Below are 26,209 nucleotides of genomic sequence, written 5' to 3' on the forward strand. Positions count from 1 at the left end.
TTGGAGATGACGAGGCTTTATCCTGATTAACTTGGCTCACCATTTCTTCTCTCTCTTTTTTCAAAACGGCTGGCGTGTTGTCCAATTCCCTTTGTTGGCTGGTTTGTCACTTAGAGATGCAAGAACAGAAGCGGAAGGAAGCCTTTGCAAAATAACCCCCCCCCCCAAAAAATAATCTAACTTCACACACACACACACACACACACACACACACACACACACACACACGTGCGCATGAATGATAGAGAGCTAAAGAAAGAGAGAAACAGGAAGTGATAAAAAATAGATATACACAAAGATATGGAGATTAGAGAGGCAGCCAAATAGACAAACAGACAGATAGAAATAGAGAAATACAGAGAGGGGGGGGGAAGGGAAGGGAAGGGAAAGGAAGGGAAGGGAAGAGAAAAGAAGGGAAGGGGAGGGGAGGAGAGGAGAAGGGAGGAAAGGGAAGGGAAGAGAAGAGAGTAGGAGAGGAGAGGAGAGGAGAGGAGAGGAGAGAAGAGAAGAGAAGAGAAGAGAAGAGAAGAGAAGAGAAGAGAAGAAAGAGAGAAACAGGAAGTGATAAAAAATAGATATACACAAAGATATGGAGATTAGAGGGGCAGCCAAATAGACAAACAGACAGATAGAAATAGAGAAATACAGAGAGAGAGAGGGAAGGGAAAGGAAGGGAAGAGAAAAGAAGGGAAGGGAGGGGAGGAGAGAAGAGGAGAGGAGAAAAGGGAGGAAAGGGAAGGGAAGAGAGTAGGAGAGGAGAGGAGAAAAGAGAGGAGAGGAGAGGAGAGAGGGAAGGGAAGAGAAGAGAGGAGAGGAGAGGAGAGGAGAGAAGGGAAGGGAAGGGAAGGGAAGGGAAGAGAAGAGGCTTAGCGCAGCTTCTCCTCCCTTCCCTTCCCTCCCATTCCTTTCATTCTTTTCCGCCCAACCTTCCGGCTCCGCGCGCGCGCCCCCTTCCCCGCTTTGATCTCCCCCGCCTGCGCGCGCCCGAGAGGGTTTTCCCGGGGAGGGCTTGGCAGGAGGGCGGGGGCGCGCTACGCCCTCGCCCTCCTCCCGGGCTTCCCTCGCGCGCCGCGCGCGCCCGCCCCGTCTCTTCCTCCTCCTCCTCCTCCTCCTCCTCCCCCGTCCGCTGCGGCCGCGGCTGTTTCCAGGAGCGCGCGCGCGCGCCGGGCCGCCCGCCTGCGCCGCGGTCGCCGCAAAGAGGCTTCCCTGCTCGGCCGCCGCCGCTGGCTTCCTGGAGCGGGGAGAGGAGAGAGAAGGAGGGCGAGATCCGAAGGCAGGCGGGCCTTGCCGGGTGGCAGCCCTCCTCTTCCTCTGCGCGCAGAAGGAGCGGAGCAAGCCGGAGGGCGCCCTGCCCGCCTCCTGCCTGCCTGGCTGGTTGGCTGGCTGGCAGCGAGCGAGCGAGCGAGGCCGGGCGCGATGCATTTGCACCAGGTGCTCACCGGAGCCGTCAACCCGGGCGACAACTGCGACTCGGTGGGCAGCGTCGACGACACCCCGTTCACGGTAAGGGCGGGCGCGGAGAGGCCCGCGGTCCCGAGGCCGCTAGGAGGAGGAGGAGGAGGAGGAGGAGGAGGCTGAGGCTGATGATTAACCGACTAGGAGGAAGGTTGGGGGGGGGGGACTCCTTTGCTCGCCGCGCCCGGCTTCCCCTGCAAGGCTGCGATCCAGAGCCGGGCAGCGTTTTGCACCAGCATCTTCAGCATCAGCATCCATTCCCCAGTTCGGGAATTGGGGGGGGGGAGAGATGGCGCGGGGGAGGGAAACGCTCCGGAGACGCTGGACCGGCTTTCTTCGCCTCCTCTCCCCTCCCCTTCCCGGGACACACGGAGCGCACCGTATGGCCAGCGCATCCTCCGTTGCGCAGGCGTGCGTGGGGAGGAAAAAAAAAAGGTTGCCTGCGTACGGAGGTTGAAGGTGCCTGCCTCTGTCCCTCCCTTGGGTGGGCTGGGGTGCCTGTCTTAAAATGGGTGCACAGCCAGTGGACGATTCAAATAAACACTTCAAAAAATAAATAAAAGTACCTTGTATGTCAGAGAACTGGTCTTGCAGATCAGGGGACAGTAGTATGTGGCGTGCGAGAAGGAAATTGTACATGGATGTGTATTTTGGGGGGAGAGGTTTGTTGTTCTTAGTTGAGAAGTCGTGTCCGACCCACCGCGACCCCACGGACAATGTTCCTCCAGGTCTTCCTGTCCTCTACCATCTTCTGGAGTCCATTGAAGCTCAGGCCTCCTGCTTCAGTGACTCCATCCAGCCATCTCCTTCTCTGTCGTCCCCTTCTTCTATTGCCCTCCATCTTTCCCAGCATCAGGCTCTTCTCCAGTGAGTCCTCCCTTCTCATTAGGTGGCCAAAGTACTTGAGTTTCAACTTCAGGATCTGGCCTTCTAAAGAGCAGTCAGGGTTGATCTCCTCTAGGACTGACCCTTTTGATTGTGCAAATGGGTGTGCCACAGTCTCTCTCTGCCTGTACACACTTATAAATATATAACTTAGTATGTTGCAGGGAAAAGGTGTGTGCCTGTGTATTTGTAAATAGCACGATCTATAGCCGATCCATAGCCGTAGATTTAGAGAAAGCACGGTTGAGCTTTTCCCATCCCAAGAGATTTACCCTGAATGTACTTTTGTGTTTTGTGTGGGCTTCTAGGGTGGGGGAGAGGGTGATCTGAGAAAGATTTTGCTCTACTGGTGCTCAAGAAAAGGGTGGGATAATTTGGGGAAGTGTCAAAAAAAACTGTATGGGGAGAAAATATGGCCCAGGTTACCAAATGCCAAAAAATATATATACTCCACTCCATTGGAAATCCAGACATGAAAGTTTTCAAAAGCTCTAGTGACGGACAGTGGTTGCTGGTATGCGTGTCTTGTGATCTTTCCCCCCCCCCCAAACAGGAATCACTATCTTTAGATAAGGAAAGGTAAATATTCATGAAGATTGCAGAGGGGCCCTTCTTTGTGAGCCAAATTTGCATAGCGTCAATGAGGTGGGATTTCCAGTTTTCAAAACCTATTGGCCGAGAGGCATTGAGGTTAGGAAGACCAGAAACTACATGGTGCTAGATGTATTTGTTTTGTTTGTTAATTTGTATCCTGCCTTTATTATTTTTACCAACAGCTCAAGGCAGTGAATGTTTCCAAAACATCTTCTTCTTCCTATTTTCAGTAGCAACAAAAACCCAACCCCAAGTTGGCTTGGAGCAAGAGAGAATGACTGGCCCAAAGTCACCCAGCTGGCTTTCATGGCTAAAGCGGGATTAGAACTCGCCTTCTACTGGTGATGGGCCCAAAGTCATCCAACTGTCTTTCATGGCTAAAGCGGGACTAGAAGTCATTGCCCCTTGGTGATTTGCCAAAAGTCACTCAATCAGCTTTCGTGCCTAAGGCAGGACTAAAACTCACCATCTCCTGGTGAGGGGCCCAAAGCCACCCAGTTGGCTTTCATGGATAAGGTGAAACTAGAACTTACAGTCTCCCACTTTCTAGCCTGGTGCCTTAACCAGGAGACCAAACACAGCCGTTTGGTTTCCTGATTCAGAGATGTTATGTTACAAGGACTTCTCTGGATGTGTTTCTAATATAACAAAGATCCTGAGATACATATGCTAGATCAGGGGTCCTCAACCTTGGCAACTTTAAGACTTGTGGACTTCAACTCCCAGAATTCCTCAGCCAGCAAAGGCTAAGCAGGCTCAGGCTTGGTTAGTACTTCGATGGGGACCCCAGGAAAAATCCAAGTATGTAGCTAGATTGAAAAAAAAACAAATTTAGGCAAATGGCAGACCACTTCTGTATTGTTGCCAAGAAGGTACAGAGACATGTCCATGTTGAGCTCACCTGGAACAAGATACGACAACTGCAAAAAGATTATTATATATTTAAAAGTTTCACATTACCCACAATGGAGGAATGGTAGGTGAAGATGAAAGAATTTGCTGAGATGGTTAAATTGGCTTCCTTGATTAGAGAAAAGGCCATATTTACATTTTGGACTGCCTGGAAACCTCTTATAGACATTTTGCACAAAACGAAACAAAAATGCACTTGTGGTTTTGATGATTAAGAAGGAAAAATTGACAATAGAAGAAAGTGGACCTTTTTTATAATCATACAGTAAGAGATAAATTTTTAAATTTTATATTTGCTGCAAGGGAAATCAGTTTTCCTAAATGTAGTAAGATTCTGTGGCTTTTAAATCCTGCCCAAAATGCAACTTTGTTTTGTTTTAATTCCTTTGGTTTTTACTTGAGTTTTTATTCTGAGTTGTTCTGAGAGATTTTTGCTGTAGGAAAAAAATAGTGCATTTGAGAAATAATCAAATGTGTATTTCTGATTCTTCATTTAATAGGATATAGGAGAATAGGAAAGATTTTATTTATTTATTGAAGAAATGGCTTAATTCTAATTCTATAAAAAGATGTTGGCCTCTTTCCTAGTGAAGCTATTTGGTTGCAAACATCTTCTCAAATTCCTCTTTTCCTTGGCTGTTTCCTTGGCTGTTTCTGCATGATATAAAATGGGATATTAATATTCCTTTCTAAAAATGAAATGAAAAGGAAGGCAAAACCCACTCTGACCCACTTCCCAACAAGCTTTGGTTTCTGGGTATTTACCAATTTGTAGAATTATACCAATAAGAGCAGCTTTTAGAGTTGTGTTTATCAATTTCCGGAAGTTTAAGAGAGGTGGACTTCAACTCCCAGAATTCCCAGCCAGCAATTCTGGGAGTTGAAATCCATACCTCTTAAACTTGCTGAACTTGAGAAACACAACCTCAGAGGGCAAAATGTGAGTCTTGAGGTGGAAAGGCTCCAGAACCTGTTGTCCAAACTCTGCAGAATATAGTTTTCAATCGCTACGTCAACCTGTTGATTCCTCTTTTTTAGGATTTCATGAGAGCCATGTCTTTAAGAGTAGTTCAAGAAAGCCACGGATGTTCTGGAGAGACAAGAAACAAATAACAAATTCTTTCTCCTTTTTTCTGCTGCTAATGCGGCTCTCCTGACTTCTAAGGACACTGGAGGGCCACCACCAAGTTGGACATTCGTTTGCTACTTGTGCCAGCTGATGTCATCTCTTCTAATGAGGAGACATTCAGCTCCAGTTCATAAGATAAATTAACTGCATTATGTAGCTGCTGGCGCTTCTCTCTTTCTCCCTCTCTCTCTCACTCTCTCTCTCTTTTTTTTTCCTCCTTTCTGGCGTGAATGCTTTCCCACATTTTTATCAGATGAAAATGTGTAGACTCCATTGCAGCTCCAGATGGTGATTGCGATGACGATTTGCTAACAGCAGGCCAGGAACTGTGGGAGATGAGACATCAATTGCATCTCATCTCTTATTCTTAGGATCATCAAGGCCATACGTTCATGGGCCATCTTGGTTAAAGAACTGGGGGTGGTCTTAGGTCACGGTTAGAAAGTGTAAGCTAATTATGACAAAGATATAATCTGTTGAGCCAGAAAGGATAATGCTGTTATCAAGGTCTTTGGGTGGCTGTTCTCTTTTAGTTAATATTATATTTTGGGGGGTTTGCTTGCTTGGGTTTGATAGCAGCTATTATTTCCGTACTGCACACCATTTCTAGCAATCAGAATTTGGTCTTCTGATGGTATTTTAGTGCAGTCCTAGATTTTTAAATTTTATACTGCGCCAGAGGTCAGAATGCACACAGTGTTAAAATAAGAGATGTAGAGCAGGGCTTTTCAACCAGTGGTACAGATACCACCTGTGCTACATTGGCACCTGGCAAGTGGTACGCGACCATCTTAGAAAAGTGGTAGCGGGGGAGGGGAATGAGCTGAACCGGTGGCAGCACCGCACAAGCCTGAGCGAGAGACGGCTGGAGTGAATGGACTCAGTGACCCTCAAATTCTTTGGGTGAATGGATCTCAGGTTAATGGACTTCGTGCACAAGAGGCTAAATTTGAATCTGGTTTTCAACCCCATTTAACTCTCCAGAATTACTGGATGTCTGTTCAACGGAGGCGAAGCATGGGCTCAAATTTGAGATTTAACAGATACTTTGAGTTTAATGGTCTTGTTTTGCACTAAATAGTCCATTCAAACAAAGTTTTACCTTGTAGGTATAGTTTTAAGAGGTCCTTGGTGCCCTGTGAACTTGGCTGTTTTCTTGAAGAGGTTTCATTACCTAAACTAGGCAACCTCATCAGAGCACTGATGGGTGTTACCTAGTTTGGGTAATGAAACGTCTGCAAAAAACAACCAAGTTCACAGAGCACCAAAGACCCCCTCATGTCAGCCCTGAGCTACAAATATTCTCCTTTATTGGTAGACATAGTTTTAAAGTTTAAAGCGATGGAGTGTTAGCAAAGTATGTTTGTCTTCTCCCATCTCAGTCTTAACTTGAGTCAGAGAATCTAGATTTTCTTCCGTTGTGCAACACTTCCTTCCACTATGCAACACTGGTTACCTGGAATTTTGTTTTTTTCTTCTAGTAAAAAGGCACTGGTCTAAGTTTGCTGCTGTATGTTTATAGTTCATAACGGCTACAATAAGCCAAAACAAACCATATCTCGAAGTCAAACTAAACTCTATCGCAATACAGCCCACTCAATTTTGTAGGATTTTTTTGTTTGTTTGTTTTCTTGTTTCTTGTAAGCTTTCTGGTTTTCTTGTAAACTTTCATCTCCTTATCCTCTTCTTTGTACTTTTCTCGTATCTGGTGGTAGATATCCACTCCACTCCAGCTATTCTCACCTATCATTCCTTTGTGGGCCAGGAGATGATGGGGGGCAGGGACAGAAGATAGACACCAGTTGGACCATTCACCTTGATCTAGGTCAGGGGTAGGCAACCTGGGCTCTTTTATGACTCGTGGACTTCAACTCCCAGAATTCCAGTGCTGGCTCAGGAATTCTGGGAGTTGAAGTCCACAAGTCATAAAAGAGCCAAGGTTGCCTACCCCTGACCTAGGTGTACGTGAGCTACCAAGCCAGTGTCCTGCTTTATGGAGCGGTGCCCGTGATTTTCTCAACTGCGTCCGGTTTAAAGGCAGCCAGGGATCCCTTGCAATTATATTTGCTTCCAATTGTGGTTTATCAGCTTTACAATTGTGTCGGTTGCATACTATTTGTGACCCTCTGTTCTATGCATTGAGTCCTACAAGTCTCTCTGGGATTGTTTTCAAAGAGCAGCATACAACACCCACGATAATCATAACAATGAAAGAAAAAAATATATCATTACTATTGAAAACAATAGCAGCAATACTTTGGATGCTGGTCATTTGGTGGGTTTGGCACCTGAGATACATCTGAAGCAGCCTTGTGTCGGGACGAATAGAGGATCCGGTGTCTGTATTATTTAAGACGTGGTGTCCTTGGGGCCTCGTATTTATTTATAGCAACCTGTGATGCAGTTTAAACTGGGGAATTGAAACTTCTCAGCAGAAAACAAATCATTTCTATATCTGCACAGGTGTGCGTCACTGGGAGTCCAGTCCAGTTCAAAGACAACATTACTTTATGGAAAGCAAGGTCATAGCAGCCAACGTTAGTTGATCTTGAAAGGCTAAACCTAGATAATAAATGAATGGAGAAGCAGCTGGGACAGTTGCACATTGTTCTGTGCAGTCAGAAAAAACAAAGTCAGAGCAACAAAGAGGATCAGAGGACTGGAGGCTAAAACATACAAGGGACGGTTGCTGGAATTGGGTATGTCTGGTTTAATGAAGAGAAGGATGAGGGGGGACATGATAGCAGTGCTCCAATCTCTCAGGGGCTGCCCCAAAGAAGAGGGAGTCAACCTATTCTCCAAAGCACCTGAAAACAGGACAAGAAGCAACAGATAGAAACTAATCAAGGAGAGAAGCAACCTAGAACTAAGGAGAAACTTCCTGACAGTTAGAACAATTAATCAGTGAAACAACCTGCCTCCAGAAGCGGTGAATGCTCCAACACTGGAGGTTTTTAAGAAGAGACTGGACAGCCATTTGTCTGAAATGGTATAGGGTTTCCTGCCTGAGCAGGGGGTTGGACTAGATGACCTCCAAGGTCCCTTCCAACTTTATTATTATCATTATTATCCCAGGAAAATAAATGGTAAATCACTTTTCTAATGCCACCCATAGGAAACTGAATATGCTCACAAAATCCCCAGAATTTCAGCTCAACTCAGGAATTTCAGCATAAGTCATCCTCAACTTAACGGCCATAACTGGGACCCAGAACTTCCATTACTAGATGAGGCAGTCATTAAGTGAGTTGCATCTGACTTTACAGCCTTTTGCTGCAGTCATTAAGCAAATGGCCCCAGTCATTAAGTGAACTACATGATTGTTAAGCGAATTGGGCTTCCCCCCCCCTTAAGTTTGCTTGTTAGAAGCTGGCTAGGAAGGTTACAAATAGTGACTGTGTGACTTCGGGATGCTGCAACTGTTATAAATAGGTGCCGGTTGCCAAGCAGGTGAATTTTGATCCTTTGAAGGTGCAAACAGTTGTAAGTACAAGGACTGGTCGCAGGTCCGTGTTTTCAGAGCTGTTAGAACTACTAACGGTTGCTAAACAAATGGCCATAAATCAAAGGCTGCTCATATCTTTTAATGAATGTGGACAGATCTCCATCCTTGATTGAGCCGTTGCAGTGTAGGGGGTTAGAATGCAGAATCGCAGCATAACTCTGCCCGCAGCCAGAAGCGATATATAAGTGTAAGTGCTATTGTTTTTTCTTTCTTTCTTTCTTTCTTTCTTTCTTTCTTTCTTTCTTTCTTTCTTTCTCTCCTTCCTTCCTTCCTTCCTTTCTTTCTTTCTCTCCCTTCCTTCCTTCCTTCCTTCCTTCCTTCCTTCTTTCCTGTGGCACAATGGTTAGAATGCAGAATCGCAGCGTAACTCTGCTCACAGCCAGAAGCGGTACATAAGTCTAAGTGCTATTGCTTTCTTTCTTTCTTTCTTTCTTTCTTTCTTTCTTTCTTTCTTTCTTTCTTTCTTTCTTTTTCCCTCCCTCCCTCCCTTCCTTCCCTCCTTCCTTCCTGTGGCACAATGGTTAGAATGCAGTATTGCAGCGTAACTCTGCCCACAGCCAGGAGTTTGATTCTCACCAGCTCAGGGTTGACTCAGCCTTCCATCCTTCCAAGGTCAATAAAATGAGGATCCAGATCATTGGGGGCAATATGTGGACATTTTAAAACTGCTTAGAGAGGGCTGTAAAGCACTACGAAGCAGTAAACAAGTCTAAGCGCTATTGCTATTGCTAAGTGCTATTGGGGGTGGACGGACATGAACTTTTTTTAAAAGGTTTTTGCAAAATACCATTTTTCCCCTACCTCTGAGGATCTTGCAAGTCATTCTCCTGCTTCTGGCAGCTTGCAAATTCCATCCCATTTTCGACTGTAGGTAGCCGAGCAACTAAAGCTGGCACTAAATCTGTGTGGGTGGTATGAGGCTTTGTACTTCATGCTTCTGCAGAGCTGTTTGGTCTGCAAAGGCTGCCTACTGTTGCAGAAACACAACTTGACTTTCCGCACTGCTTCTGTTTTTCGCAAATACCCTTAAGGTTCTTTTCCTACCACCCCTTCCCACCTCTGCCCCCAGAACTTTTCTCAAACACATATTCATAGTTTCACTATTAAAATGCATAAGACTTAAACAGAATGTGAGGGAGGAATGGTTAGAATTTCCTGCACCTATGCAAATGTTGTGATTTTTTTTAATTAGCTTTGCATACAATGCATGCACCCACATGCTTGATCAATGTATTGAAGGCTATAATTCCCAGACCTGGTTGCCTTTCAGGTGATTTTGGCTCATCCTAAGCAATCAACAAGTATTGTTTTTCTAACTTACTTTACAACATTAAAGTCCAGACGATGATATTTGTTTTGATTCAACGTTAATGGTTAGAAGCTTAGCCAGTGTTAGTGTCAGAATCCAATTATATTTCATTTCTAGTTATCGACTATGGAAAAACCCCATTTCTGCCCCCTCTGGATTCTGTCATACTACGAAGGGGAAGGGGGATGAGCAAAGGGGCTTTATGGCTCTCACTTCCTTCATTAAAACTTCAAAGGGACTGAATGTGGATTCTCACCAAGAGGACTGACCATAACAATATGGCCATCAGCTTTCATCTACTACTCTCTGAAGTCTCCCTTCTGCCGGTCGAGAGGAAAAGGGGGTGGAAATGTGATGCCTGGGATTGTCGCTGGAAGGATGGTGGGGTGGGGGTTGCTTGGGAACACTTAAAACCTTGAATGGTAGGGCTTGGGCCCCAGATCCTGTCTAGCACGCCTGCAACCATCTTATCTTAATAAAGGTGCCTGTTGGAAGAGATATTCCTAGAGTTCTGTCTCCTTAAGATGTAGAGTGGGGTGGGTCCTCACAGTTAGCAAATATCTTTTTTTTTCACCATACCGGTTCTATAGCATGACTTAGAGAGTCTATAACCAGACTCTCTTCTTAAAATATCGCTGCAGATAAGGTCCCTACTGATAATAACTCAGAATAGGCAGACAAGAAAAATGTCACCAGAAGCAGAATGTTTTCAGACCAGTGAAATGACATTGCTGCAGTTCAAGGTTAGGCAAACAGTTGCATAGTCCAGATGTTTTGATTTCAACGCCTGTCCACGTGGCCTACCAACATGGCTAATAGCAAAAGATTGTGGATATCATAGTCTTTGGTCTGTCAACGTGGCCAATAGCAAAAGATTGTGGGTATCGTAGTCTTTGGCCTGTCAACGTGGCTAATAGCAAAAGATTGTGGATATCGTAGTCTAAAGACTCTTCTGTGGACAAAGATGCCTGCCTTTATACAGCCTGCACAGAAATATTTTATCAGAATATCATCAATCAGTCTTTATGATGACTGATTCTGTCTTAAAAGCATTTGGGTAAATTGGACCTAGGAAATCAGCTTGGTATATTGGTTAAGGCAGCGGTTCTCAACCTATGGGTCGCGACCCCCTTTGGGGTCGATCGATCATTTTTCGGGGGTCGCCAAAGGCGGCGATCCGCCATTTTCTCCCCTCCGGGGAGGCACCACACATGCGTGCCGCGCATGGGGACGGCGCCGCGCATCTGCACCGTGCATGGGGCCGCACCGCGCCTGCGCATAACGTTTGTGTGACGGGGGTCGCCGTCACACAAACGTTGAGAACCACTGGGTTAAGGCATCAAGCTAGTAATCAGGAAATGGTGAGTTCTAGTCCCATCTTGGGCACAAAGGCAGGTGGGTGACCTTGAGTCAATCACTTTCTCTTAGCCCAGTGGTTCTCAACCTTTTTAATGCCGGACCCCCAACCGGTCGTAAGTCGAGGACTACTCAACTGGTGCAGCACCGTTTGCAGAATGGGACTTTTGGCGGGCTCAGCAGGGCAGAGACAGCCTGGACAATTCCTATTGGCTTTTGAAAGCCATTAGAATTAGACTCTATTCAAGAGAGTCTATTCTATTGGCTTTCAAAAGCCAATAGAATAAAAGGGAGTAGCACAGCTAAGGAAAAGGGGGAAAAAATGGTGGACTGCGTTGTTTGGCGACCCCCGTGAAATGGTCGTTCGACCCCAAATGGGGTCCCGACCCACAGGTTGAGAACCACTGTCTTAGCCCTAGGAAGGAGGTAATGGCAAACCACTTCTGAAAAACCTTAACCAGAAAAATGCAGAGACTTGTCCAGGCAGTCTCTGAGAATCAGACTAAATTAAATATATACGCTTTTTTTTGCCACTAGTTCCTTTTCAAGCCAATAAAGACAAGAATCATCTTTTCCTCTTTCTTGGTTTGTTTCATGTAGGCTTACGGCTCTGGGTGTGATATTGTCATCTTGGCCAATGACTTTGAATGCGTGCAAATTATTCCTGGTGCGAAGCATGGAAACATCCAGGTCAGCTGTGTGGAATGTTCCCAACAAGGCCGGGTAAGAGATTTAAAGTCTTGGGGTGTTGTGGCTATTAAAAAGGAGCTCTGTTCGTAAATACCAAGATGGAAGCTTGCAATGGGAGTTGCATTCTCGTTAAAAGGAAGATAACTCATTTCTGGTTGATCCGCCCTTTGGTTGTAAGCAGTGGTGGGATTCAGATATGTAAACAACTGGTTTTTGTGTGGATGCCACTTCCAGAAGTCCTTTCTGAGCCTGGGCAGCAAAAAATTAGCTACCGGTTCTGGCAAAGTGGTGCGAACCGGCTGAATCCCACCACTGGTTGTAAAGTTTTGTTGTATTGTGTGTTTAAACGCAGATTCGCTTTTTGCTTCTTCTCTCTCTCTGCTCAGATTGCTGCCTCTTATGGAAACACTGTGTGTATTTTTGAGCCCCTGGGGATAAATTCTCATAAGAGAAATTGTGTAAGTATTCTGTTGTCCTTTTTACTTTTGATTGCTCATAGAGTCTTTCTTTTGCAATGTCATTCGTGAGACTAGAAAAACTCGCTTCACAGCCAAACTCGGATTCTCAACTCGTTTGGACTGCAAAATAATGCTTTAAAGACCCCCCCCCCCAAAAAAAGTGCATTTCTTTAGCTGACCTGCCTCTGAATTTTTCTCCGAATTCCCAGACCTTTTCTTTCCAACCAGGACCTTATATAACATCTAAAACCATTCTCACATGCTGGTTTGGAAGCAAAGCTGAGAAGTACAAGGGAAAACAGTTGGGAAGAGGTAGAGTAAAGAGTCACTACAGGTAGTTCTTATTTAATGACCACTTGCTGGATGACTATTTGAAGCTACAAAGTACTGGTGATTGGTCTTCCGGTTAACAGCTGTTGCAGCGTTCTTGTGACCATGATCAGGGTGCTTGGCAACCAACCTGAAGTGCATCACAGCATCCTGTGATCACTTGATCGCCATTTGCACCCTTCCAATAAGCAATGAGGAAGCTGGCAGGAGGTTGCAAAAAGTGACCAAGTAACCTTGCGCTTAACAAAGGTGCAGGATTTGCTTAACAATGGCAACAGACAACAGTGATGTCACTAAGTGGCACAGTCGCATTTATTTATTTATTTATTTTATGAGACTTATATACCGCTTTAAGTACAAGCACTCTCTAAGCGGTGTACACCAGTAAGCAATGTATATATATATATTTACATTGCCCCCAACAATCTGGGTCCTCATTTTACCTACCCCGGAAAGATGGAAGGCTGAGTCAACCTTGAACCGGTGAGATTTGAACCGCTGACCTGCTGAACACAGTCAGCTAAAGTGGCTTGCAGTACTGCACTCTAACAGCTGCGCCACCTCGGCTCATAAAATACATGACATTGTATTTTATGATTGTGTTGCTTAACAATGGACATTCCATCCGAACTGCCATTGTTAAGCAAGAATTGCCCCATACCTACATTACGTGGATTCTGCAACCCCTAGGAGATGCACTGGATTTTCACTCCCTTGAGACTTTGGCCATAACATCTTATGAAAGTTGAACTTCGGCGCATGAGATGTGAAGGCTCCTTTACGACATAGGTAGAGCGTCAGCTGCCACACTGAAGTTGGCTGTAATAAAAGGACTAGAAGACATGGCAAGGCTGGAGTAAGAATGTGTTAGAATTTCCCTCTGGCTGTTGTTCCAGATCTAGAATGTTTGTGAAACTTCTCCATCTGATCTAAGATGAGAGTTAAATATTTCTCCATGTTGTTAGGACCATGGAGAATTGCCCTTGACTATGTCCTATCATGGATCAATCTACATTAACGTGGGTAACACTGAATGGCAACACAGTCTAAGGGATTTTATTCAGTGGGTCTTTGCAACTCTATCAAAAGATGCTGGGCATTGAATAGGTAGATAAATGGGTAGGGTTTTTTTTTTCATTGTAATCCCAACACCCTACAAAACCAGGATATAATACAATTTGCAGCCAGAACCAATTATATGTAGGCATTCTTTACGCTAAGTAACTTCTCTACAATATTTTTGTAACCATCTTTTTGTGCCCAAGAATCTCTCTCTTTCTCTCTCTCTCTGTATGACTTTTTTATGCAAATCTTTAATTTCATTCCTCCTAATTAAGCAATGGGGCATCAAGCTAATTTTCTCCGCCTTTTTCTTGATGTACTAAGAATTAGCTATTCATGGAGAACAGCGGGAGTGTAGGCATATTTTTTCTGCTTGTTTTTTTATGTCAGAGCTGTGATTGTGTTCCACTTCTCAAGGTGCTTAATTTGCAGATGTGGTTGGCATTCATTATTAGCACTAAATCATTCTCTTGGCCAACGGTGTGATTGCTTAATTTTGTCCACCAAAGATAATCAAAAAAAGAATGACATCACTTGTGGTCCTCGATGACTAATTTTTGCCCTTGTCCCGCAGCAACTCAAGTGTCAATGGCAGAAAACTGGACAATTTTTCCTTACTTCCATGACCTTCAACTTGGCATGGGATCCTCAAGGTAAGAAAGTGTGACTGTTGTCACCTCTCAAGGTGTGTAGAGGTGCAAGAAGTTAATCTGGGGTGTCACCTTTGGAGAAATCTTTTGATTTCCATAGTGCGGAAGGCAATAGAGTAAAAAGCTGATTCAGGTCTCTACTGTATATATGTTTTTGTACTTGATACCATTGTTAGTCTAATCCATTAATAAACTATCTATCCATCTTGTTCTGTTGATGAAGTGGTTGTACACTAATAATATTTAGTAGCTTTTCTGGAGGCTCCAATTATCTTTAGGGTATTATGTGCCATATAGAGAACTCTTAATATGAGCCAGAAATTGCAAGCGTAAAAGCTTACACGCACAGGCTGTTTTGAGTGAGACCATGTTTGAAACATCAAGAGTCATTTCCTCTTTGGGGAGACTTCTTCCACTTTTGGTAATGCGCAAACCACACTTCAAATATTCAGATGGGGGCTGGTTTGAAGGAAGCACAAAGTTTGATAGACAAACTACAGTCTTGCTGATTTTTCATTGCAAACAATGAGCAGGGAGACTCACAAGGTTAATATGATGACCTGACCATTAGCAAGCTCGCGTTTGAGACACGGTTGCTGCTGTGGGACTGCGTGAGCTCCTGTCACTCACTCCAGCTCCTGCCAACCCTGCAGTGTGAAAGTGAATGACTGAGTAGATAGATGGGTACCACTTCAGTGGGTAGCTAAACGGGGACATAAAAGGAGCCACCCTGGGCAACGGTGATGTCACCAGCTTTCCACCTGGAAGGGCTTCAGAGCTGCCAATAGAAATGTAGTAGTAATATTGCAAACTATGATAACCAAACCGCTCCTTCTGTTAATAGAATTATTTTCTCTACTGAAATGTGTTTATTTTTTCCCAGTGTATTTTTCTCCTCGCATATTATCCCAAGCTTATCCTAGATAAGCAGGCTGTTGTAGAAGCTGAGACATATTAGATCAGTGTTGAAGTTTAAGTAGTTCAGATAAAGTAGAAATAGTCTTATTGTATATAATATTAATGTTTTAATTTTGAGAGAGGAACTGCTCAGCCATTTCCCCTGGACCGCATCAAGAGGGAGAAGAAGAAGGTGAGAAGTAAGTAGGAAGGTGGAGGTGAAGGAGGAGAGGGGGTGAGTGAAGAAAAAGAGGGAAAGAAGTAAGTTGGTTTGAGGTGGGATGCAGTTTGGGGGGAAATGGGCGGGCAAGACCGAATGTGGTGTGTATCAATTGGTTTTATTTTTTATCTGAAGTATTTGTAAGATCGTTACGTATTGTAAAATTGAAAATAAAAATTTTTACAAAAAAAAAAAAAACTTCCTTTACTCTTAGGGAATCGCTTGCTCACCGCAACGGATAATTTACAACTGTGGGCCCCTCCTGCTAAGGATGTGTTGGAAGAAGAAGATGAGGAAGAAGATAATCTTGATGTCGGGCTCAAAGATGATAAAAACCATCCTGTTCTAAATGATTGGAAATGCATCTGGCAGTGCAGGTAAGCAAAGACGGAAAAGAAAAGGCAGTGAAACATTTGTGTCATGAAACATTTGTGTCTTTTGCTTACTGGCGATCTAGTCATCCAGATGGGGTCCCAGATTTGCTGCTAGAAAGTCCAGTAGCAAAAAAAAATCGATAGGATGTTTTTTTCCCAGCACGTTTCAAATTGCAAAGAGTTTTCTTCCAGAACAAGGCTATTTCAAAACCTTGGCTTTTTCAGAAAGCCAAAGATTAAAAATAAGTTATGGGAACTGTTTCAATGAGCTGTGGTGGCGCAGTGGTTAGAATGCAGTATTGCAGGCTAACTCTGCCCACTGTCAGGAGTTCGATCCTGACAAACTCAAGGTTGATTCAGTCTTCCTTCCTTCCAAGATCAGTAAAATGAAGACCCAGATTGTTGTGGACGATATGCTGACTCTCCAAACTGTTCAGAGAGTGCTGTAAAGCATTATGGAGCGGTATATGAGTCTAAGTCAGTGGTTCTCAACCTGTGGGTCGGGACTCCATTTGGGGTTGAATGACCATCTCATGGGGGTTGCCAAACAACGCAGTCCGCCATTTTTTTCCCCTTTTCCTTTTATTCTATTGGCTTTTGAAAACCAATAGAATAGACTCTCTTGAATAGAGTCTAATTCTATTGGCTTTCAAAAGCCAATAGGAATTGTCCAGGCTGTCTCTGCCCTGCTGAGCCTGCCAAAAGTCCCATTCTGCAAACGGTGCTGCACCAGTTGAGTAGTCCTCGACTTACGACCAGTTGAGTAGTCCTCGACTTGCGACTGGTTGGGGGTCACGGCATTAAAAAGGTTGAGAACCACTGGTCTAAGTGCTATTGTTATTTCCGGTCCTGTTATAATTTGTGGGGAACTCCAAGCATCTCAGCAAAGAGTTGGGAGCCCTAGGTTTTAAGAGAGATTTAGGAAAGAGGAGGAAGAATAAGCTATGTCTAGCTACTTGGGACATTATATCAACCTGTTTGCTTTTTAAGAGGGAAGAGAAGGTACCTAATAAAGAAGGAAGTCAATGGTGCTCCTTTTCATTCTGCCAAACTATGAAGATTTTTCTGAAAAGTTCACACATGACCCCAATTCGTATTTAATCTTAGTTAGTTTTAAAAAAAGCACAATTAGATGTAGCTTCATACAACATTCTCAATCTGTCCTTCTGCACCATTGATAGCAACAGCCCAAATCTCTCAATGCTGGTTGAACTGAAGAGGTATCAAAATTGCTAAAGTAACAAGGCACTGTTTGACTAGACTGCCGAGCCACCCAAAAAGATTTAGGCTATATATTCAGCTTTGACAATAGAATTAGCTTTTAAAAATGCATCATGTCAGGCAGCAATTAATTCTGGGTGGATAGCAAGGTGTTGAGGGTGTCCATGACTACAGCCTGACATGGATAAGCTACCTTGAGATTGCAAAGCTTTGAGATATTTATAGCAATAGCTATTTAAAACCGCGATGGCCTTCGAAGTTGAGAGTTGCCTTCTTTGATTGTTCTTTAGGACAGCTGTTTCTGTCCACTTGATGGAGTGGTCCCCAGATGGCGAATATTTTGCAACAGCTGGGAAGGTAAACGTTTTTTGTTTGTTTTTTTAATTCATTCCTGTTGTCAAGGCTGCTAACATCGGATGTTCTTGCTTGACATATATGAAGAAGCAAACTTGTTTTAGTTAACCTGTGTATCACTTCTAGAATTAAAGTCAGACAATGTTAGAATAGCGGGGGGAGGGGAGTATGTACTTGGGGGATAGTTAGCCATAACAATATTTCAGTACAGTATTTCCAAGGTCAGTTGTAACCAGAGGAGTTACGGGAGGGAAGGTTCACACTTCAAACTAATTGGAGAACATGATTGATGACTATTAAATGAAGGAGTGAGTTATGCTTTGTTACAGGTGATTGGGGGAGGGAGGATTCAGTTTTTGGCTTCATTATGTATGTGCTGAAGCTATGTAGCAATAAAAGGATTCTTTAAGATAAACAAAGCCTCAAAGTTCTTTGAAAAGCTTCTTCTTTCGGAACCATGACACCTGTTTTGAATCAGCGATGGTGTGTCGCTTCGTCTTGCTGTACCTCAGAGGTTATAATAATAATAATAGTAAAGTTGGAAGGGACCTTGGAGGTCATCTAGTCCAACCCCCTGCTCGGGCAGGAAACCCTACACCATTTCGGACAAATGGCTGTCCAGTCTCTTCTTAAAAACTTCCAGTGTTTGAGCATTTACTGCTTCTGGAGGCAGGCTGTTCCACTGATTAATTGTTCTCACTGTCAGGAAGTTTCTCCTTAGTTCTAGGTTGCTTCTCTCCTTGATTAGTTCCCACCCGTTGCTTCTTGTCCTGCCTTCAGGTGCTTTGGAAAATAGCTTGATTCCCTCTTCTTTATGGCAGCCCCTGAGATATTGGAATACTGCTATCATGTCCCCCCTTGTCCTTCTCTTCATTAAATAGTTAACTTAACTATTAACTATTTATTAAACATAAACTTCCTTACATGTTTTAGCCTCCAGTCCCCTAATCATCTTTGTTGCTCTTCTCTGTACTCTTTGTTGTGGCACTTAGCTTAGAAGATAAATAATGTCAGTATAAATGTAAAAGAAAGTGACCAACAGCCAGGATAACACTTGCTGGTGAAATATAAAAGATCACTAATGAAACCAAAACTGTTGATCTTCTGCCTTGAAGAGGAAGCTGCTTCTTTTGTAAGAGAATGGGTTTCCTGAAGCATCCTAATGCAAATTTACATGCTGTCAAACATCATCCGCCAAATTCCTGAATTTCTTCCCTTAGCAAATCTGTCCTCCCAGATAGTTCAGTTGAGAACCAAACCCTGAGAAGCCGTCGGGTGGCAGATCCATTGCGACTCCCTTGATTTGTATCTGTCGAGATGTGGTTTCTTCATATCTGTTATTTTCAACCAGAGATAACATCCGTTTCCTGAATATGGCCAGCTCGCTGGCTGATCGCTGGCCATCTGCCAGTCACATCTGATGAATCAGGTTATGCTTGAAGGCCAGCACTTTCCTTTTCACATTCGTTGTGTTTGGGAAGTCTGCTTTATTAGCTAGAGATTGTTTACAACATTGCCATTTGCCAAGAATGGTTTACAGTGGGGGAGCAGAAGGTTTTGCTAACTCAGGAGCTGCACCATCATGGCCAGTCAACAAGGGTGGGGCCAGGTTTGAAGGAACTGTTCAAGGACCATCAGGGTTGAAATGTTGTGGGTTTTTTTTTAAGCTTCAGCAAACCAAAAGCACTCATGTCACACCATAGCCTGCTTCTAACTTGAAAAAAATGCAGACAAAAAAGGCCTCCATTCTTGGCCAAAACTATTCTGAAGCTGAGGGTGAAAGGAAGAAGAGGAGGAGAAGGAGGCAGCAAGGTGGAGAGAATATAGAATACAGCATAATAAAGTTGAAAGGGACCGTGGAGGTCATCTAGTCCAACCCCCTGCTCAGGCAGGAAACCCTATACCATTTCAGACAAATGGCTGTCCAGTCTCGTCTTAAAAACTTCCAGTGTTGGAGCATTCACCACTTCTGGTGGCAGGTTGTTCCACCGATTAATTGTTCTAACTGTCAGGAAGTTTCTCCTTAGCTCTAGGTTGGTTCTCTCCTTGATTAGTTTCTATCCATTGCTTCTTGTCCTGCCTTCAGGTGCTTTGATAGGTTTGGTTACAATGTCAATGAGTTGCACCCTTGGAAAAGCCAAAGAGCTAAATATGGAACAGGTCACTCTGAAGGAAATATTTGCTGTCACTAAGTAGGACTCAAGCAGAGCAGACGCACAGAGAACAATGATATATTTGTCCACCTAAAAATGCTTCCCCGTAAGTAAGACCTGCTATGGGACTGCAGCCATTCTCTTTTCTCCTACAATATTAGCAGCTACTTTGGGATGAATGGAGAGGCTGAATGACTGAAGAAGGGTAGACTCCATTCTTCTGCCTCTTGCAATGTGGCTTTAATCCAGTTCATGCAAGACTTTGAAATGCAAATGATCTCTCCTCTATTTTGTTTCATTCAGGATGACTGCCTCTTAAAAGTCTGGTACCCAATGATGGGCTGGAAATCATCTCTCCGTCCCCAAGAGGGAGATGAAACCAAAAAAATATCTGCCTCCGTCCATTTTGCATTTGTCTACCTTTCACATCCCCGGGCAGTGACGGGAGTTTCGTGGCGACACACTAGCAAGTTTATGCCCAGGTTAGGATAATTCTGGAAGAAAATTATGGTCTCCACCACCACCACCACCCCCCAAAAAAGAACCATTTTAATCCGACAGCATAGGCATCTCCTTGTTGGTTGTATTCATTTGATTTTGGTCCTATCTCTAACCAGGCGACATTCAAAGTGTGAATAATTTCCGTAAGTCGACAAGCCCACAAAAGAGAAACTTAGAATTGATAAAAGAGAATATTGGTAACTCAGGATTGACCTGTGGGGTCCTTGGTGCTCTCTGAGCTGGGTTGTTTACTTGTAGATGTTTCATGACCCAACTAGGTAACTTCATCAGTGCTAGAGGGAGTGGGGTTTGGTCCCTGGTGTTTACTGTTTGATAAAGTTTACTCTTAGATAAAGTAAATAGTAAATCAATCAAGGAAGTACCAATTTAGATCAACAATCAAACACTAAACAACAACCTAATAAAGGAATCATCTAGAATAGTCCCACCAACTCTGACAGGACTAGACACTTGTATATAAACTGAAAGCAAACCCACTCAGTTCTAGCACTGATGATGTTACCTAGTTGGGTAATAAAGAGTCTGCAAGAAAACAACCAAGCTCAGAGAGCACCAAGGACCCCACAGCTCTCCTCCTCCCCCTCCTCCTCCTTCTCCCCCCCAAATTTCACTCCCTTCTAGCACTGATGATGTTACCTAGTTGAGTAATGAAGAGTCTGCAAGAAAACAACCAAGCTCAGAGAGCATCAGAGACCCCAAACCTAGAATTGTTTCCTTATGTGCATTGTTATCAATGCACATAAGGCTTCTACAGGTAGTTTTTGACTTATGTCGAGTCATTTAGTAACCATTCAAAACTACAGCTGACCTCAAAAAAAAGGGGACTTAACCGAGTTTCAAAGAATTGTGGTCCTCCATGGATTGTGATCCAACATAGTCTTTCTTTGTGCTTCTTCTCCTCAGGGGATCTGTTTGCAACGTGCTCCTGACTTCGTGTCAGGATGGCGTTTGCCGACTATGGGTGGAGACGTTGTTGCCCGAAGATTCACTGCTGGGGGAGCAGATCTGCGAAACAAGCACGTCAAGCATCAGTTCCAGCAGCAGTTTCTCACATTCAGGAAGGCACAAAGACAACATTCAGCATGCTTTAGAAGTAGGATGAAGGAAAGAATTGGGTGTTAGAGATCCCTTTTATTTGTCTGGAGTTAATATCACCTCTCAGTAGCAGGGATTCAAAATCAGCAGTGTTAGAATCTATGAAAGTGTGTATCTGTCTTCCTTCCTCCCTTACTTACTTACTTACTAACCTACTTCCCCAAGATGTTACCTCAAACTAAAAAGTGGACAAGATAAGACGCCAGCCAAATAGCTGCTGGATACTAGTTCTTAGTGACTGGTCTTTAGTGACTCTTTTGCTATGACTTCCTTCCTTCCTTCCTTCCTTCCTTCCTTCCTTCCTTCCTTCCTTCCTTCCTTCCTTCCTTCCTTCTTTACTTACTTACTTACTTACTTACTAACCTACTTCCCCAAGATGTTACCTCAAACTAAAAAGTGGACAAGATAAGACACCAGCCAAATAGCTACTGGATACTAATCCTTAGTGACATCTTCTCCATCTCTTGTCATTGCTTAGTTTGGCCCAATTTTAGCAAGAAAACTGGCTAATGTTTCAGAGATGAATATTCACTCTGGATTACAATGACTTTCCTGATGGGATTTTGTTCTGGGCTTTTTTTTTTGTAATTTTTTTTTTTTTTGCTCTCCTAATCTTCCTTCTTTTCCTTTGCTTCAGACAATCCATCATCTGAAGAACTTGAGAAAGGGTCAGCGAAGATCTTCGGTGCTTATCACTCATGCAGAAGACCTCCCCAACCAGTTGGGAATCCACGAAGTGCAGCGCCATATTTCCCATCATGCTAACGCGCTCTGCCATTTCCATATAGCTGCGAGCATTAACCCCAACACTGGTGAGTTCTCTATTTGTATTTACTGCCTATCCCAGGGGTAGGCAACCTTGGCTCTTTTATGACTCATGGACTTCAACTCCCAGAATTCCTGAGCCGGTCTGGCTCAGCTTGGAAACCTCTCCCTTTCCCCGCAGCATGGCTGGCTCAAGAATTCTGGGAATTGAAGTCCACAAGTCATAAAAGAGCCAAGGTTGCCAACCCCTGCCCTATCCTATCTAACAGGGGTGAGGAACCTTGGCTCTTTTATGACTTGTGGACTTCAACTCCCAGAATTCCTGAGCCAGCCATGCTAGATAGGATAGGCCAGGGGTAGGCAACCTTGGCTCTTTTATGACTCGTGGACTTCAACTCCATGCTGGCTCAGGAATTCTGGGAGTTAAAATCCACAAGTCATAAAAGAGCCAAGGTTCCCCACCCCTGCTCTATACTCTGTGTACACTAAGCAGAAGAACTTAGCTTTCTCTCAACCTTTTGGGAACCAGGGACCGGTTCTGTGGAGAAAGATTTTTCCACTCCCAGAGGGGGCATGGTTTCATGTGCTGTCTGGGGTTAACTTGTTTCCGCGGCCCAGTTGCTGGTATGCCGCGGCCCGGTGCCAGTCCACAGACCGGGGGTTGGGACCCCTGCTCTGCAGTATAAGATCAGGCTTGGTGATGCTTCAAGCTTTATAATGGATTTTTAAATTTAGCATTAGCAATAGCACTTAGATTTCTATACCGTTTCATAGTGCTTTCCCGCCCTCTCTTAAGCGATTTACTGGGTCAGCCTATTGCCCCCAACAATCTGGGTCCTCAATTTACCGACCATGAAAGGATGAATCAATCGTGAGCCAGTCAGGATCAAACTCCAGGCTGTGAGCAGTGAGTTATCCTGTAGTACTGCATTCTGACCACTGCATCACCATGGCAGAAGAACGTAGCTTTCTCTACAGCAGTGTTTCTCAACCTTGACAATTTTAAGGCATGTGGACTTCAACTCCCAGAATTCCACAGCCAGCAATGCTGTATAACATGGTCCTCAAACACACACACACACACACATATACACACACACACGCCGGACTGCAGCCCATTCTGAACTGGGACGTGCAAGCAGCATGTGTAAATGGAGTTGCGTGCACTCATACATGTGCCTACTGCTCAAACGAAACCATCCTTTCTGCTCCCACCCCCCACCACCAGTCCGTCAAGTTGGAAAGTTCGGGGACCACTGCAGTATAAGATGCTTGGTGATACTTCAAACTTTGCGATGGGCTTTTACATTTGTTTGTTTGCTCATTTGTTTATAAAATGTATTAGCTGCCCATTTTGCCCCACCGTAACTCTGCGCAGCTTGCAGTGTTAAAAGATAAAACGCAGAGTTTACAATAACATAAATTCTTTCTCCTGTCTTGTATAATTTCCACAATGTCTCCACCGACAGACTTCAGCTGGCATTTGCAAATTGTGGTCAGCAGTAGCTTTTCTTTTGAGGCTTAGAGCGCAGAGCAAAGTACAGCAGGATGATTTTTAAACACAATTGCAGAAGAAGAAAAAATGAAACAGCAGAAGAAAAAAGAATAAGAGGAACAGGAAGAGAGATAGGGAATATTACCCGTACAGTTACACTTTTTCTTTTTGCTTCTTCTGTCGTTTTATTTTCTTTTTTCTTTGCCATGTTTATTTTGTAAATAAATGTATATGTAGGCTTCCCCTACCTGGATGCGTTATATATATTTTTACATGCAGTTTCAATTTAAAAAATGGTCATGTTTCCTAGCAGCTGTGGACAATAACTGCAGATGTTGAATCTGATTGCTTGCCTTAATTTCCTCTTGAAAAGTAGGTTTGGAACCGGGGAAAGGGTTGATGACGGTTCCAAGATGTTGCAACATCCTTTTCAGCGAACCCATTTCCCAAGCGCCTGAAAACATTGAATAGCTTTTCTAACATCTAAATCAAGCTCTCTCTCTCTCTCTTTTCTTTTTCCAAACTGTCCCTTCTTCAGATATTCCACCGGCACTGGTGAAGACCGCTTTTAATTTCGATGAAGGCAACGAAGGCTTTGTGGTCCATTGGCTCAATAACAAGGAATTCCATTTTACATCTTCCACGGAGATCTTTATGCAGCACTTACGAAAACTGGCGGATCAGCAAATGAGAGGATCACAAGGAGATATTTCTGAAAGCGGGGATGAAGAGAAAGAGAGAGGCTTACTCATGAAACTTGATCATGGTTAGTTGTAGCTATTTCTCCTCTCCTCCACCACAAAACACCTAAATAGGAGCCAGCCGTGGGCTGCAGCTGCCAAAAAGGCCAACACAGTGCTAGGCTGCATTAACAGAGGGATAGAATCAAGATCATGTGAAGTATTAATACCACTCTTCCATGCCTTGGTAAGGCCACACTTGGAATACTGCATCCAGTTTTGGTCACTATGATGTAAAAAAGATGCTGAGACTCTAGAAAGAGTGCAGAGAAGAGCAACAAAGATGATTAGGGGACTGGAGGCTAAAACATATAAGGAACGTTTGCTGGGATTGGGTATGTCTAGTTTAATGAAGAGAAGGATGAGGGGGGACATGATAGCAGTATTCCAATATCTCAGGGGCTGCCATAAAGAAGAGGGAATCAAGCTATTTTCCAAAGCACCTGAAGGCAGGACAAGAAGCAACGGGTGGAAACTAATCAAGGAGAAAAGCAACCTAGAACTACGGAGAAACTTCCTGACAGTGAGAACAATTAATCAGTGGAACAACCTGCCTCCAGAAGCGGTGAATGCTCCAACACTGGAAGTTTTTAAGAAGAGACTGGACAGCCATTTGTCCGAAATGGTGTAGGGTTTCCTGCCCGAGCAGGGGGTTGGACTAGATGACCTCCAAGGTCCCTTCCAACTTTACTACTACTATTACTATTACAATTCTCAGCTGTAGCTGAGAATTCAGGAGGTTACACTTTGACCAACAATCTTGCTCTTGAGTTGAAGTGAAGTAGTCCTTGATACGGTTCGTTTAGCGACTGTGCAAAGTTAACAACAGCACTGACAAGAGGGCCTCATGACCATTTTTCACACTTATGACCCTTGTGGCATCTCCATAGTCACATGATCAGAATTCAGACGCTTCTCAACTGACTCATATTTATGATGGTTCTAGCGTCCTGGGGTCCTGTGATCAGCTTTTATAATCTGTCGACAAGCAAAGTCAACGGGGAAGCCAGACAACTGTATTATTAACTTAACAAGTGAGGTGATTCACTTAACAACTGTGGCAAGTAAGGTCATAAAATGGGACAAAATTTACTTAACAAAGGTCTCACTTAGCAACAGAAATTTTGGGTTCAGTTGTGGTCGTAAGTTGAGGACTACCTGTAGTGAAAAATGTTCAATAATACTTTGAAGGATTCAGATTTCCTGCCCTTGGTGTGCTTTTATGATCAAGCAACTAAAGTTCTAGCAAGTCAATGAAATAATAAGGGAAAATTGTCTCTGTCCTTGTTTCTGGATATTCCCAAGCTTATATTAAACCTTTTTTTCATAGCAATCAATAATCAGTGCTTAGAATAGGAAATGCTGAACGAGGATAGTCCGGTGTTTTGTCTCCAATGTTCTTCCCTTTTCCTCGTCCGCCACATAACATTGAGCAATGTAACAGCTCTTGATCTTTTAATCTTTTCCTTTTAGAGTTGTCTCTTGACAGAGAATCTGAGACAGGGACCGGCTCCTCAGATCATGACGATGGAGAAAAGGAGGGAAGTCTCAAAATTCTTTCTCCAGCTGCTGCAACAGTTCAACTTCCTACAGTCTTGCTTGACCGGAAGATTGAACTTCTGCTTAAAGAATGGAACCAAAATCCAGATATGCTTTTCACCATTCATCCCGTGGATGGGACCTTTTTAGTGTGGCATGTGAAGCATCTAGATGAGTACAATCCAGGCATCTTTCGACAAGTTCAGGTAGATGCATCTTCCAAGACTTCATTCCCGTGTTCAGGGAAAAGGAAGGGAGTATTAAAACTCACAGTCTCCACTTGATGTCCCCTTGCCAGCAGATGCTATTGGCTGATTTTTCTAAGTGTAGGTTAAATGCAACGATGCAATTAACAGCCACATCTAGTTTTGTCCTAGCATTTAACAGTTCATGGGATATTTTTTATATGATTCACAGGAAAGAGGTAGTTGGGTTTGATGCTGAGGGTTGTTCTTTCTTTTTTAAAAAAAAAAGGATGTTTCTTCTCTCTCGACTCAAA

General features: G+C 43.8%; 1 protein-coding gene across 9 annotated transcripts in view; it reads left to right on the forward strand.

Moving 5' to 3' along the window:
- The first annotated feature begins 805 nt into the window (after window positions 1–805).
- The window catches only part of DMXL2 (Dmx like 2), a 68,610-nt gene continuing 43,206 nt past the window's right edge, over window positions 806–26,209 (forward strand). For 5 of the 9 annotated variants that reach the window (XM_039358859.1, XM_039358857.1, XM_039358860.1 and 2 more), the window contains exons 1-11: window positions 809–1,503; window positions 11,746–11,868; window positions 12,222–12,293; window positions 14,260–14,338; window positions 15,667–15,829; window positions 17,338–17,404; window positions 19,858–20,036; window positions 20,980–21,169; window positions 21,809–21,983; window positions 23,970–24,197; window positions 25,645–25,916. In XM_039358859.1, the coding sequence (XP_039214793.1) occupies window positions 1,417–1,503; window positions 11,746–11,868; window positions 12,222–12,293; window positions 14,260–14,338; window positions 15,667–15,829; window positions 17,338–17,404; window positions 19,858–20,036; window positions 20,980–21,169; window positions 21,809–21,983; window positions 23,970–24,197; window positions 25,645–25,916 (1,635 nt within the window). In that variant the 5' untranslated portion in view covers window positions 809–1,416. Of the gene's footprint in view, window positions 1,504–11,745; window positions 11,869–12,221; window positions 12,294–14,259; window positions 14,339–15,666; window positions 15,830–17,337; window positions 17,405–19,857; window positions 20,037–20,979; window positions 21,170–21,808; window positions 21,984–23,969; window positions 24,198–25,644; window positions 25,917–26,209 lie in introns of all 9 variants that reach the window. The other 4 variants (XM_039358862.1, XM_039358864.1, XM_039358855.1 and 1 more) reach the window with 2 other exon arrangements.

The sequence above is a fragment of the Crotalus tigris genome, unplaced genomic scaffold (genome assembly GCF_016545835.1).
Source record: "Crotalus tigris isolate CLP2741 ecotype Arizona unplaced genomic scaffold, ASM1654583v1 scf7180000019068.10715455, whole genome shotgun sequence".
Classification (NCBI taxonomy): domain Eukaryota; kingdom Metazoa; phylum Chordata; class Lepidosauria; order Squamata; family Viperidae; genus Crotalus; species Crotalus tigris.